This window comes from Oculina patagonica, chromosome 11 (assembly GCF_052425735.1).
Source record: "Oculina patagonica isolate OP01 chromosome 11, crgOcupat, whole genome shotgun sequence".
Taxonomy (NCBI): domain Eukaryota; kingdom Metazoa; phylum Cnidaria; class Anthozoa; order Scleractinia; family Oculinidae; genus Oculina; species Oculina patagonica.
The window spans coordinates 2,886,844-2,898,415 of NC_135768.1; the positions used below are offsets into that span (position 1 = coordinate 2,886,844).

The window sequence follows — 11,572 nt, forward strand, 5'->3', positions numbered from 1 at the left end:
CCGGGGTCACTGTGTTGTGTTCTTGGGCAAGACACTTTACTCTAATAGTGCCTCTCTCCACCCAGGTGTATAAATGGGTACTGCAAATTTGGGGGTAGGGGGGGTACCCTGCGATGGACTAGCCTCCTATCCACTGGGGAATAGAAATACTCCTAGTCGCTTAATGCTACAGAAACCGGGATAAGCTCCGACCTGATGAGCCACTTGGCTCGACAGCATGCTTTACCTTTTTCTTTTTACCTTATCTTAGACAGCAGGTCTGTGTGTTTATACATGTATGTCTATGTCAATTTCTTCCCACGTGGTAAATAATGGGCAATGGACGCGTGTTTTATACGCAGGCTGGAGACAGAGTTTGTTGTTGTACCAAATATTTATCAAAATTTACGTAAAATAAACATACAAGAAAATACATGTTTGAAAGTCGCTTTATTTCCTATCAAAAATAACGACATATAAACAATTTAAAATTACTTTTATTTAATGTCATTAGCAATACAAAGCAATGATCGGGCTCTTAGCGCATTTGGAAACAGTCACGCGAGTCATACAAGTCACGCAAGTCATACATAGTGTCGTCACGAGGAGCGTTGCGTGACGACGCTAAAAACGACTGCGAGGGAGACTATACAAGCGCAGATGGATTGCGTATACCTCATTATAGGAAATAAGTTCTTGAATTAGGGAAAATTTTTGGCGCGGCTATATTCTAGGAGTTTCCACGTTTCTGCTTGCTTTGGAAATAATTTTAAATATTTGCTACAAAAGCGAAAACTTAAAAAAAGCGTTTTAAAAAAGTGTAAAAGTTCAAGTATTCGTTCCGATCAAACACTTGAATGGCACAGAAAAAGGACTTCATTACAAAACGCGTTTGAGAAAAATAAAACGTTTACGATCGATTTGTCTATTGAGCGAGCGAGCAGATTTCCACCCAGCTTCTAAAATTCTTTCATTGCGCGAATTTAAAAAGAAAGCCTTCAGGAAGAGTCACCATCTCAATTTTTAACAGGATATCAATAATTCATAGAAAAGTTGAAGTTTACAGTCTGCCGTAAAAAGAAAAATACAACTGTTTGAAATTATACCTTTATAGGGTAATAAGAACAATTTATTTTCACAATTTCCGTGCGGCGCGTTTAAAAACCTCGACGCGCTTACAAAGTTAAAACAAATTAAGGTCCTATAGGACTAAAAGAAATCAATTGTTTAACGAACGATCTATCAAGTTAATTTTAAAACACACTTTTTGCCACAGGATAACAAATTTCAAAATAGAATTCAAAATAGAAAAATAAATTTGTACACTCTAGTATAAGCAGCACAGAAATTTCATGTAACATTGTACTAATCTAGCCATCGAAAGCAATAATTCTAACTTATCTTTAGTTAGGTAAATGTAGGAAGGAAATATTTCCTTCTATATTAAGTAAGTGAATTATTCCTGATAATTGAAGGGTTACCTCACACGATTTAAATAAGTTCTAATTTTTGAAATTTGCATTTCATATAATAAGGCAAGATGAATTGCAACAACACACCAATGTATCTACTCGTTGCTTGCATTTTTAATGCGAAGACTTCTTCTGACGGGCGCATTCTGTTGAATAAAAAAACACACCATTGGCATTTATAAACAACAACTACAGTGGCCAACGATTAATTTTCACGCACTCTCATTGGACAAAACACATCACGTGATCACACTGATTTTGTTTTATAAAATCCTTATCAGGGTTTCACTGTAGCTGTAAGACCTGTAAAGGACTTCTGTGTGTGTATAGTCTCATACATGAAATAAGCTTCTTCAAAAGTGCTTTAACGACCACATTATTGCGGACACAAATGTTTGGCTGTGCGCGCAACATTTGTTGTGGACACAAAATTTGTGCCCATTTTGTGTCCACAACAAATGTTTTCCCAGCATGGAAACAAAACATTTGTTTTGAGTCCCGCTCGTTTGCTCACCCAAGAAGTTGCCTGCTCCAGGTGTACGGTTTGCTCGCCGTTTACTTTTCGTGCCGTTTCTCACTAACCGAACGTCTGGAACAGGCTACAACAATGTGCCCTCGTTTGCCACGGCTTTTAGTTTGCGCTCAAACCGTTGAGCAAGAAAAAAGTAACGCCATTGTCCATGCGCGTATTATGGCATAGAAGCGATGAAGAGTTGTGCTCACGAAAAATTTTAAATAAACTTGAAATCCACGTTCAAGCCCAAAAAGGGACACGTGTTCCGAGCTTTAAGAACAACCGCGTTTCCTCGCATTTTCTTATAGCTGTCTCAACATTTACCTGAAATTTTTCACCAGCACAAGACAAGATGATATTTTTTTCCCTAGTTGATGATTTTTTATATTGTCATCGCGTGTCTATACATAGTTTATAGAGAGAAATGGTTATGAAGCCCGACAAAGTTCTTTGTAACCAATTAAAACTTTGCAATTACGTAACTTGTGCATAGTGTATGAGCCCCGGGGGGGGGGGGGGACTCGCATATGAAAGTGACGGGGATGCTCGTCGTCTCGCTTAAGGGTGTAAATGTCGGTTTTTTGGTCTCGCTTAGGGTGTTCTGGGCAAAACGCCAATATATGCCAATATTTTAAGCCATAATGGTCTCGTTTAGGGTTCCACACGAAGAAATATACAAATATAAATTCCATTCTTAGTTTTTTGGTATCTTTTAGGGGTCAAGAAAAGCTTGAGCCACACCCAGATTGGTCTCTTTTAGGGGTTCTTTTCAAATTTTCCGACGAGCATCCCCGTCCGTTTCATATAGGAGTCCCCCCCCCCTCGGGGTATGAGCGCAAAACAAAGGATATACACTCTCATGGACCTTCCAACCTAAATCTTGGCCTCTTTGTTTGCTCCTTTGATGTTTGCCGGGCTTCTTATCAATTTTCCTCTATTAACTATGGTCTATATGACATTTTATTAATACTGTGAGCCAGGAGACTGTTGATCACTTTAAAGGAGTTAAGCATTAAAAGTTACCTTCACTTTCGGTGTTTTTGCTTTGCTTTCTTTCTTAACAACTTTTTTCTTGCTTACTTCTATTAAAAAAAGGAAAGAAGAATATTAAGGACGTTCAAGCGAAAATCTTAAATGTTTCTTCCAGCCTTCAATGGTATTAAATCAGCGATGTTACAGTTTTAACTTTCCCCGACTTCTCAGCAAAAGGTCAATTTTTTTCCTGACTCGAAATAAAATTCCCTGACTTTTCCTTGACCTTCAAGAAATTTACTTTTCCCTGACCATTTCTAGACTACAAACAGTCCCTATTTTTTGCAGATTCCATCTCTACTCGTAGTCTAGGCCATTTCCTGACCTGTGGAAACTCTGTATTACAATAATTATTAAATTCGTAGGCCTGCAATGTGTGCAGATAAGGTAGTTAATAACTGAAGCAAAAGAAATATTAAAAATAAAACCACACATAAGTAGAGTACCAACCTGTCTTATTTTTCACCTTTGATTGTGTTTTTGGTTTAGTCTTTTTAGGGGGAGAAGGTTCCTGAAAAATAATAAAAGAATGATTTCCTATTTAAAATATTATTATAAATATTTTATGACTTTTAACTGTAAATACAAATCAAAAAGCTAGCATATAAAAGTAAACTCTTTTAAACTTACCATTTTAACTTCCACATTTCCATTAACTTCTTTCTCTACTTTGTCTGGTTTTCTCTTTCTAGATTTTTGCATCCCTCTAGATTTTGCTTCTAAAAGATGAAGAAAAGCAGTTATTTGCAACTAGGAATCTGTGATCATCTGTACAAGAACATCCTTATTGTGAAAGGTGGAGGATGGGAAACCAAATAAAAACATTTGTACGCAATATTTAGGGAATTTAAGTATAAAGCACCTTCAAGTCATTTTTTGCAAGCATGCCAACTTCTTTTGTCTACAGTTTAGTTTAGTCATGTAAACACCACAGCTGTACAGACTGCTTGTTACACATGTAGTTAATACCTTTTGAGAATTTGGCCAAATGAGTCATTAAAAAAAATAATATACATTTTATTTCCTCATTAGCAAATATTACCGATAGCAAACAAAGGGTAAATTTAAGATCTCTGAGTAGGAAGTATGCACAATAAGTCAGAAATCAAACATAATAAGATACTGTGTATCTAAAAATGTCGAATTAATTTTTCTCTCATGCCGTGGTATGTATGGCAAGAGGCTTTAGAAAGCTTAGATGGATAGATAGACCTTACATCCTAGTAAACTCACTAATGAAGCAGTTGTAAGAAGGTTTTAAAAATCTCTTTTCCTTTCAAACTGGCATTGATTAGTAATTAAGTTTACATGTATCCTGTACAAAATGGGTTTTGCTACATTTTTGCTGCAGGTCCTCTGCTTACCTTTTGGAACCAATGGACCAGCCTCACCCTGACAGAAAAATTATAAACAGATCATTGGTAACAATGAAAATTTATTGTAAAGACAGCAGTTTTTGGTGCCAAATTATTTATGAGTAAAAAAATAAAAGAGAAATGGGCCCTTTGCAGTTTATGGCCACATGGTGCAAAATCCGCCATGCTGAAGGGCAAGCTCCGCTCTGGGACATTCAAAACAAAAGAAAAACAAGCATGACTGGTTGAAGTTGCTTTGTTTTGGATGTCCCAGCACGTAGCTAGCTGTCCGACAAGGAGTTATTTTGTATCATTCGACCATTAGCTGCAAAGTGCCCATCAATCAATTTCTGTCACCAGTGCTGAATATTAACTCGGGCATCTCATCAACTCTTGGACAATATTTCAAGCTACCTTAAACCACATGGTCCTTCCATCATGGTCCACAATGTTTCTCATTTCTGGGTTGTAGTAACACTGAAGCCAGTCATTAAAAGCTGAGTAATCTGAATGATTTCCTGAAGGATCATAACCTTTACCAGCTAGGAAAATAATTTTAAAATACAATTATTAGAGAGAAAAAACTTCAAAGTCATGAAGTACCTTAATTTACAGCCAGCACACCTTGAAAAGAATGGCCAATTGTGACTCTTAATCTTTCTCAGCCATAATTTAAGCCACCCTTGTCTATTTTTGGATTATTATTACTGCTTTGTTGTTTTTCTGCCTTAGGAAACTATTTCAAAGTTACCTTCAAAGTAAAAGTATGGTAATTTTGAAGTGATCGATTTATTTAGTTTTGGTTTTATGATCCACACTCAGTTAAAAAACGTCTCTATATAGTAAATTGTTTTCTCTTTATTTAATTTGTGCCTGGTAATTAGAATAATAATTGTTAAGGACAAGACAAAAACCAACACTGGACTCACGCAAGTTTATCACTTCTTTGGGTACCATATTGCAGAGCTCTAGGATGTCAGGATGTTTAAGTTTACATTTGCTTTCTTTTGAGATCTGCAAAAGACAAAAAAAGTTAAACATTTTCATATGGAAATACCTGTCAATGTTAGATAATAAAAGTAATTATTATATCAACACCAATGAAATACCATGTAATCTTTCACATGAAAAAATCATATCTTCACACGTGAGAATAACATGTAAAAGATATCAATTTCAAAAGATTTCCTGACAAATATGCCCTGTTTCAATGCTAAATGAGCCAAAATCAATCAACATTAAGTCGAAACATCTTTGGATCTTCCTCGGCAATCTTCGGAAATCTTCGGAAAAGTTCGGGAAATGTTTGGAAATGTTCATATGACTGTCGGAAAACATTTTGAAAATCTTTGGAAAATTTTCAAAATCATTGTAATTAGTAGGTTTATATAATAAAAAGAATAATACATGGTTGTTTGGAGATATGACATTTATCTTCTCATGCTCTAATCGATATAGGCAGCAAACAAGTGAGATATCGATTTGAACACTCAAAGATAAATTTCATATCTCTGCGCAACCATGTATTATCCTCTATTTCTATCGAATCGCTTACTCACTAAGGCCAGCCTTTTTAAATGTAAATGACAGTTTAACCTTTTTGCTATAATTTAGCAAATTTAGCATCCCATCTAGAGAGGAGTAGAAATATTCTAATAGCTTCATGCTATGGAAACTGGGATAAGCTCCGGCCTGATGGGCCACTAGGCTCGAACACAGACTTTACTTTTTACCCCTTTTGGGCAGAACCTGATCGTGGTATAGCCCAAACACACACAAAATAGCCCAAGCCTTGGAGGCCCATAAACCCAAACCTTTGGACCTCAGTTTGCCATATGTTATGACCTTATTTGACTGTAACTAATTTAGCAGTCACATGTACCTTGGAAACTTCTTCTACCTCCTGTTTAATCTTAAGCTTTTCAAATGCAGATCTAGCACAAGAAAATGGAGGAATTCCAGCCCTAAAAAAACAAAAATTCAAAAAGTTTTAAATTTTTAAGGTTAGATTAAAAGCAAAATAAGAAAATGAATACAGGTAATATCAAAGAGAAAAATCATAAAATCAGGAAGTTAAAAACATAAACACAACCTTATCCTTAAAAAGCAATCAGAATGCATGTACTAAGTAAGAGAAGGCAGAATTTTACCAGGTTTCTTACCAAACATATCACTGTACAAAAATAAACTTTTTAAGCTGGTTCAATAACTGAGACACAAGAAAAAAAATGAAATTTGACTTCATCAAGGAAATACAGCATATTTGATGCTAACCTGAATATTATCTCAGCTCTGAGGTAGTTTCCAATGCCATTAAAGTACTTCTGGTTGTGCATGACTTCACAAAGAGGTTTGTCAAATATCTTGTCCTCTAGATTGTCGAGAATGTTTGATATGAATTCCTTGTGCTCAAACATTGGATCAGGTCCTCGGTCTTTAGACCACGTATCCGTCAATTCCCAACGACCAAATCTAAACAGTAAGAGATCAATTAATTATATACCCTTACACTGACGACCACCATTTACCCCAGTCTGACCTTTGGTCCAATATTATTGTGGTTATTGTGGATGAAACCCGGAAGGGGGGACACTCCCATATATATTAGCTATATAGGTATATGCCACTGTGAAAGGTATGGTTTTTAAGCAGTTTAGTCTGGGACAAGGTATAAAAATCAGAGAGTTTGTTTTGTTTCAGGAATTTTGTTTTGTTCTAGCAGATTTTGAGCTATTTAGTGCAGTTTTAGTTCATCATCATCATCATCATCATCATTTATTTGCCACTTCAGAATTAAACATACAAATTAAAATAACTTAAAAAGATAGGGCGAGGAGACCTCCAAGAAACCACAAGGCTTATGGGGGAGGCCACCTCGGGTTAGCAATAAGTTTGTAATTTTGCTGTGAATGTGCAGCTAGGCCAATTTCAGACTCATTTCCAGCAGTTGCCCTCTCTATATATAAAATGCACTAAATAGCTCAAAATCAGCCAAAAAAACACACAGCACACAAAGGGAGCAACAAAGGAGTTAAGGTGAGCAGTTTTTATTGTAATATGATGGCTATTTTTTCGTTCTTTTCAGCTTTATTTATTTCCCCATACAATCCTTATAAATATGCAAATCACGCGAATTATGTAACAGTGCAAAGGTCATCTTCATACTCATATATCGAGCTTGGGCTACCTGTGATTTGACCTTTGTTTACACCTGCCTTATAATCTTAACTGGAACCCTAGGTAAAAAGGAATTTTTCTTAACTCTCGCTGAAGTGGAATTCATTTGATGTGTGGAATGGAGATTCTGTCATGCATACAAAAGTTATAAAGTTAAAAAACTCGCACATGCATGGACATATTCTGCAGACAGCTTCTCTTACTTATCCCCGGGATATCGAATCAAACAAAATCGAACCAAAAATCAATTGAACTCAATCGAACATCAATCGTTTGATTGGGTTTAGTAATTGAACAAAATCGAACTTCTATTTTACTGTGAGTTCGATTTTTGAACCAATCGAATCAATCAAACCAATCGAACACAATCAAACTCAATCCGATTCGATTTTGTTCGCAATCCGTCTCTTGATAAGTAAATCACGCAGGGCTAATCAAGGGGACGGTGCACCATGAGTATGATTGTCGACTGTTTGGTAATCAAACGTTTGATTTTGTTCGATTGTCGTCTGTTCGGTAATCGAACGTTCAATTTTGTTCAATAGACCGAGTTCGATTATGTTCGATTGCCGAACCTAATCGAACGATTGGCGTTTGATTGGGTTTGATTACCGAACGTTCGATTGGATACGCAGGGCTTATCACGTGTGGGTTTGAGCTCTTCTGACATAAACAGGGTTTAGATCTCTAGAAAACTAAACGAAAACATTAACAAAGCATAACTGGAAAAGAAACAAACCTTCTAACGTCCACAAAACTCAACACCATCACCGGCTTCTCTTTGGTATAAAAGTTCAAATGTGCATGTTTATGAATATCTTTGACCGGGCCAAATGTAAACTTTCCAGACATTCCAAAACGAAAAAGAATCCTCGTCTTATTCTGTTCAGAGTCTTTTTCCTTCTTGCTTCGTTTTCCTTTGTCATCTGAGTTCAGTGATGTTAAAATAAGCGCCATTTCTTTTCCTCTTGACTCGGAGTGTATGCAATAATCACAGGCGGGAAAATTGACGTCCGGGTTCTTGGTGCTTACTTCTGATTTTACGATCTTGCCGCTGAAAATTCTTCCTTTACAAACCATATTTACGAATTGGCTGTTTTTGTGAAGTTCTGGTCCTTCTGGCATTGTAGAATTCTCAAAAAGTTGTGCAGAAATCTGATGTATTACATAAGCGGCGATCTTGCATCTATAAACTACGAAAACCCCCAGGCGTTAAAAACACCAGAGCCCAGTTTCTTCTCACAATCAACTGTAGTTTTCAGGCCTCGGGCGGCCATGCATGCTGCTTTCACCAATTCTGGACTTCTCAACATCGATCGTTTTGATTTTTTACATCGGAAAGTTTTTTTTAACTTTTCCTGAACGAACACAATGATTTATTGATACTCTCTTCGTCGCAAAGTTGTTCCCCTCGTTTCCCGAACAGCAAATACCCAAGGGCGGCGTCACAGCTTATGTACACTAGAACGATTGAGTAGGCGCACTTTTTACCAAATCACGACTTCCTTTAGAAAAAATTTGCAACAACTTTTTAAAGGGGAAGACATAGTTTGTTAGTGGTTGAACGCTGACTGTTTATGTTATGTTACTTTCAAGACGTTTCTGCTAGTGCTTAAGCCTTCATCTGTTGAAACCTTAAAGCTGTTACATGTGGCTCAAAAAAGGTAGCGCGCCCAGTTTCTTGATTTGCTGTGAACGCCGAAACATCACCAGAATCTCTAAAACAGTCAGGGGCACCCATCGAGAATATAGTTCAAAACCACTTAAAGATAGCACCGTTGAACATATTTTAGTATTAAAACGGTAGATATAGGCATATTTTTATCCCCTAAATCTTTCGGATTTCCTAGCTGAAAGTCTAGTGATCCGAAAGTTATATAGGGATCAAACTTACCTTTCGAAAAATTCCAGCCAGAGAAGGGCCCCGAAAATCTAGGTGACCTTAGATAAAAATCCGTTAAAAATGAACAATTTACCATTTTTTAGATATCGAATCCTAGGAAAGGCAGGCAAGCAAAAAATTACAATGAATGTTCCAAAATTCTGATCCAATCGTCTTCGAACAGATTTTAACGAAATATTCCGTTGGGTGAACAGTGGCAATAAGCCAACGGTCAGCCGCTTACCACTTATCATATTTAAACAATGTATTCAAGAAAATTGGTTCGCAATTCTTAATGGCCTTAATGACAAGGCAAAGGCAGCTCAGGCAGGCCTCATTTGTGTGGCAGCAGAAAAAATTAAACTGCAAAATTTGGTAACAGCTGGCAGCTGCACCGAAAATCTATTACGTTTTCTGCGCTCCGTGTTGAACAAAAGTCCTGGAAAGGGATTCCACAATTATTCTTCTACATCGAAAATACACTTCTTTGTACATTAGTTTGTAGATGTACATCAGTTTTTACAAGCGTCCCAAGTAAGTTTATCAGACGTAGTTGTACTTAACCTGAGATCATGCCCCCCTCCCTCCCTACTTATCACTTTTTCCTCTCTCCCTTTAGATAGACTGTCCACAACCTCTCGATTTTTAAACGCAAAAAAGCAAACGAAGCGAGCGAGCGACCGCAAAGCGCGAGCGCGCGGGGGGAGGGGGGCGGGAAGCGAGCGAAGCGAACGAAAGGAAAACAGAGAGGCTGTAAAAGTGAACTTTCTTTCGCTCGCTTTATGCCGCCTACCCCGCGCGGACGCGCTCGCGCTCGCTCGCTCGCTTCGTTTGCTTTTTTGCGTTGAAAAATCGAAAGGCTATGGACAGTCTACTCTCCCTTTCGAAAAAAGAACGCCTATCATTTACGGTTGAGATAACCTCGATCTGTGTTAATAACGTATTTTTTAGCAATTTCGAACGTTCATTCGGCACTTTTCTGATGCCTAAGAAGTCTACAGTAGAAAGTCCCCAAAAAGGTTTGTACACTCAGCCATTTGGAGCTTGGATTGACTAAAAAAAGGTTGTCACAAAGTTTTACATGCAGTCGTTCGCTTCTTGATTAGCTGAGAAGTCTGGAAAACCATAAGAAAGATGTCAAAAAGTTGTTCGTGTGGTTAGTATGCTCTTTGATTAGCTGAGGAGTTTGAAAAACCACCAAAAAATGTTTAAAAGTTGTACGTGCGATTACTTGTTCTTTGATGGTGCATGTTTGATTGGCAAATAAGATGTCAAAAAGTTGTACGTGGGGTTGTTTGTTCTTTGATTGGCTAAGAAGTTTGGAAAACCAACAAAAAGATGTCAAAAAGTTGTACGTGCGGTTGTTTGTTCTTTGATTGGCTGAGAAGTTTGGAAAACCAACAGAAAGATGTCAAAAAGTTACACGTGCGGTTGCTTGTTCTTTGATTGGCTGAGAAGTTTGGAAAACCAACGAAAAGATGTCAAAAAGTTGTACGTGCGGTTGTTTGTTCTTTGATTGGCTGAGAAGTTTGGAAAACCAACAGAAAGATGTCAAAAAGTTGTACGTGCGGTTGTTTGTTCTTTGATTGGCTGAGAAGTTTGGAAAACCAACGAAAAGATGTCAAAAAGTTGTACGTGCGGTTGCTTGTTCTTTGATTGGCTGAGAAGTTTGGAAAACCAACAGAAAGATGTCAAAAAATTGTACGCGCGCATTGTTCTTTGGTGGGAAAAGGAAACAAAAACCGGTTGCTTGTTCTTTGATTGGCTGAGAAGTTTGAAAAACCAACGAAAAGATGTCAAAAAGTTGTACGTGCAGTTGTTTGTTCTTTGATTGGCTAAGAATTTTGGAAAACTAACAAAAAATGCTCAAAAGTTGCACGTGGGGTTGTTTGCTCTTTGATTGGCTGAGACATTTTGAAAACCGATAGAAAGTCGTCAAAAAGGCGTAACACTTCAAAGCTGAAGTTTACAAACCAAAAAGAACGTAAAAACAACATGTGTCTGAATGTAGAGGCCTAGAAAACCACGTGCTTAGTGTAGATGTTGTCACGCGCGCTATGGGATTTGAACTCTCGAACTTTCCTAAAAGGTTTTTACCAATCCGATATTTACCTAGGGTGCTTATAACCATGTACAACAAAGAAGTGCAAATGTTGCCCGG

General features: G+C 37.4%; 1 protein-coding gene across 1 annotated transcript; it reads right to left on the bottom strand.

Annotated features, from left to right (window-relative positions):
* Positions 1–863: 863 nt before the first annotated feature.
* LOC144630071 (endonuclease 8-like 1) lies at positions 864–8,775 on the bottom strand. Its single transcript, XM_078488351.1, has 10 exons — positions 8,269–8,775; positions 6,627–6,824; positions 6,235–6,316; positions 5,282–5,366; positions 4,767–4,894; positions 4,362–4,389; positions 3,628–3,716; positions 3,448–3,508; positions 2,989–3,047; positions 864–1,597 (listed from the first exon to the last, which is right to left on the bottom strand). The coding sequence occupies exons 1-10, from the start codon at positions 8,652–8,654 to the stop codon at positions 1,547–1,549; spliced, it is 1,167 nt and encodes a 388-aa protein (XP_078344477.1). The 5' UTR covers positions 8,655–8,775; the 3' UTR covers positions 864–1,546.
* Between the last annotated feature and the right edge of the window lie 2,797 nt (positions 8,776–11,572).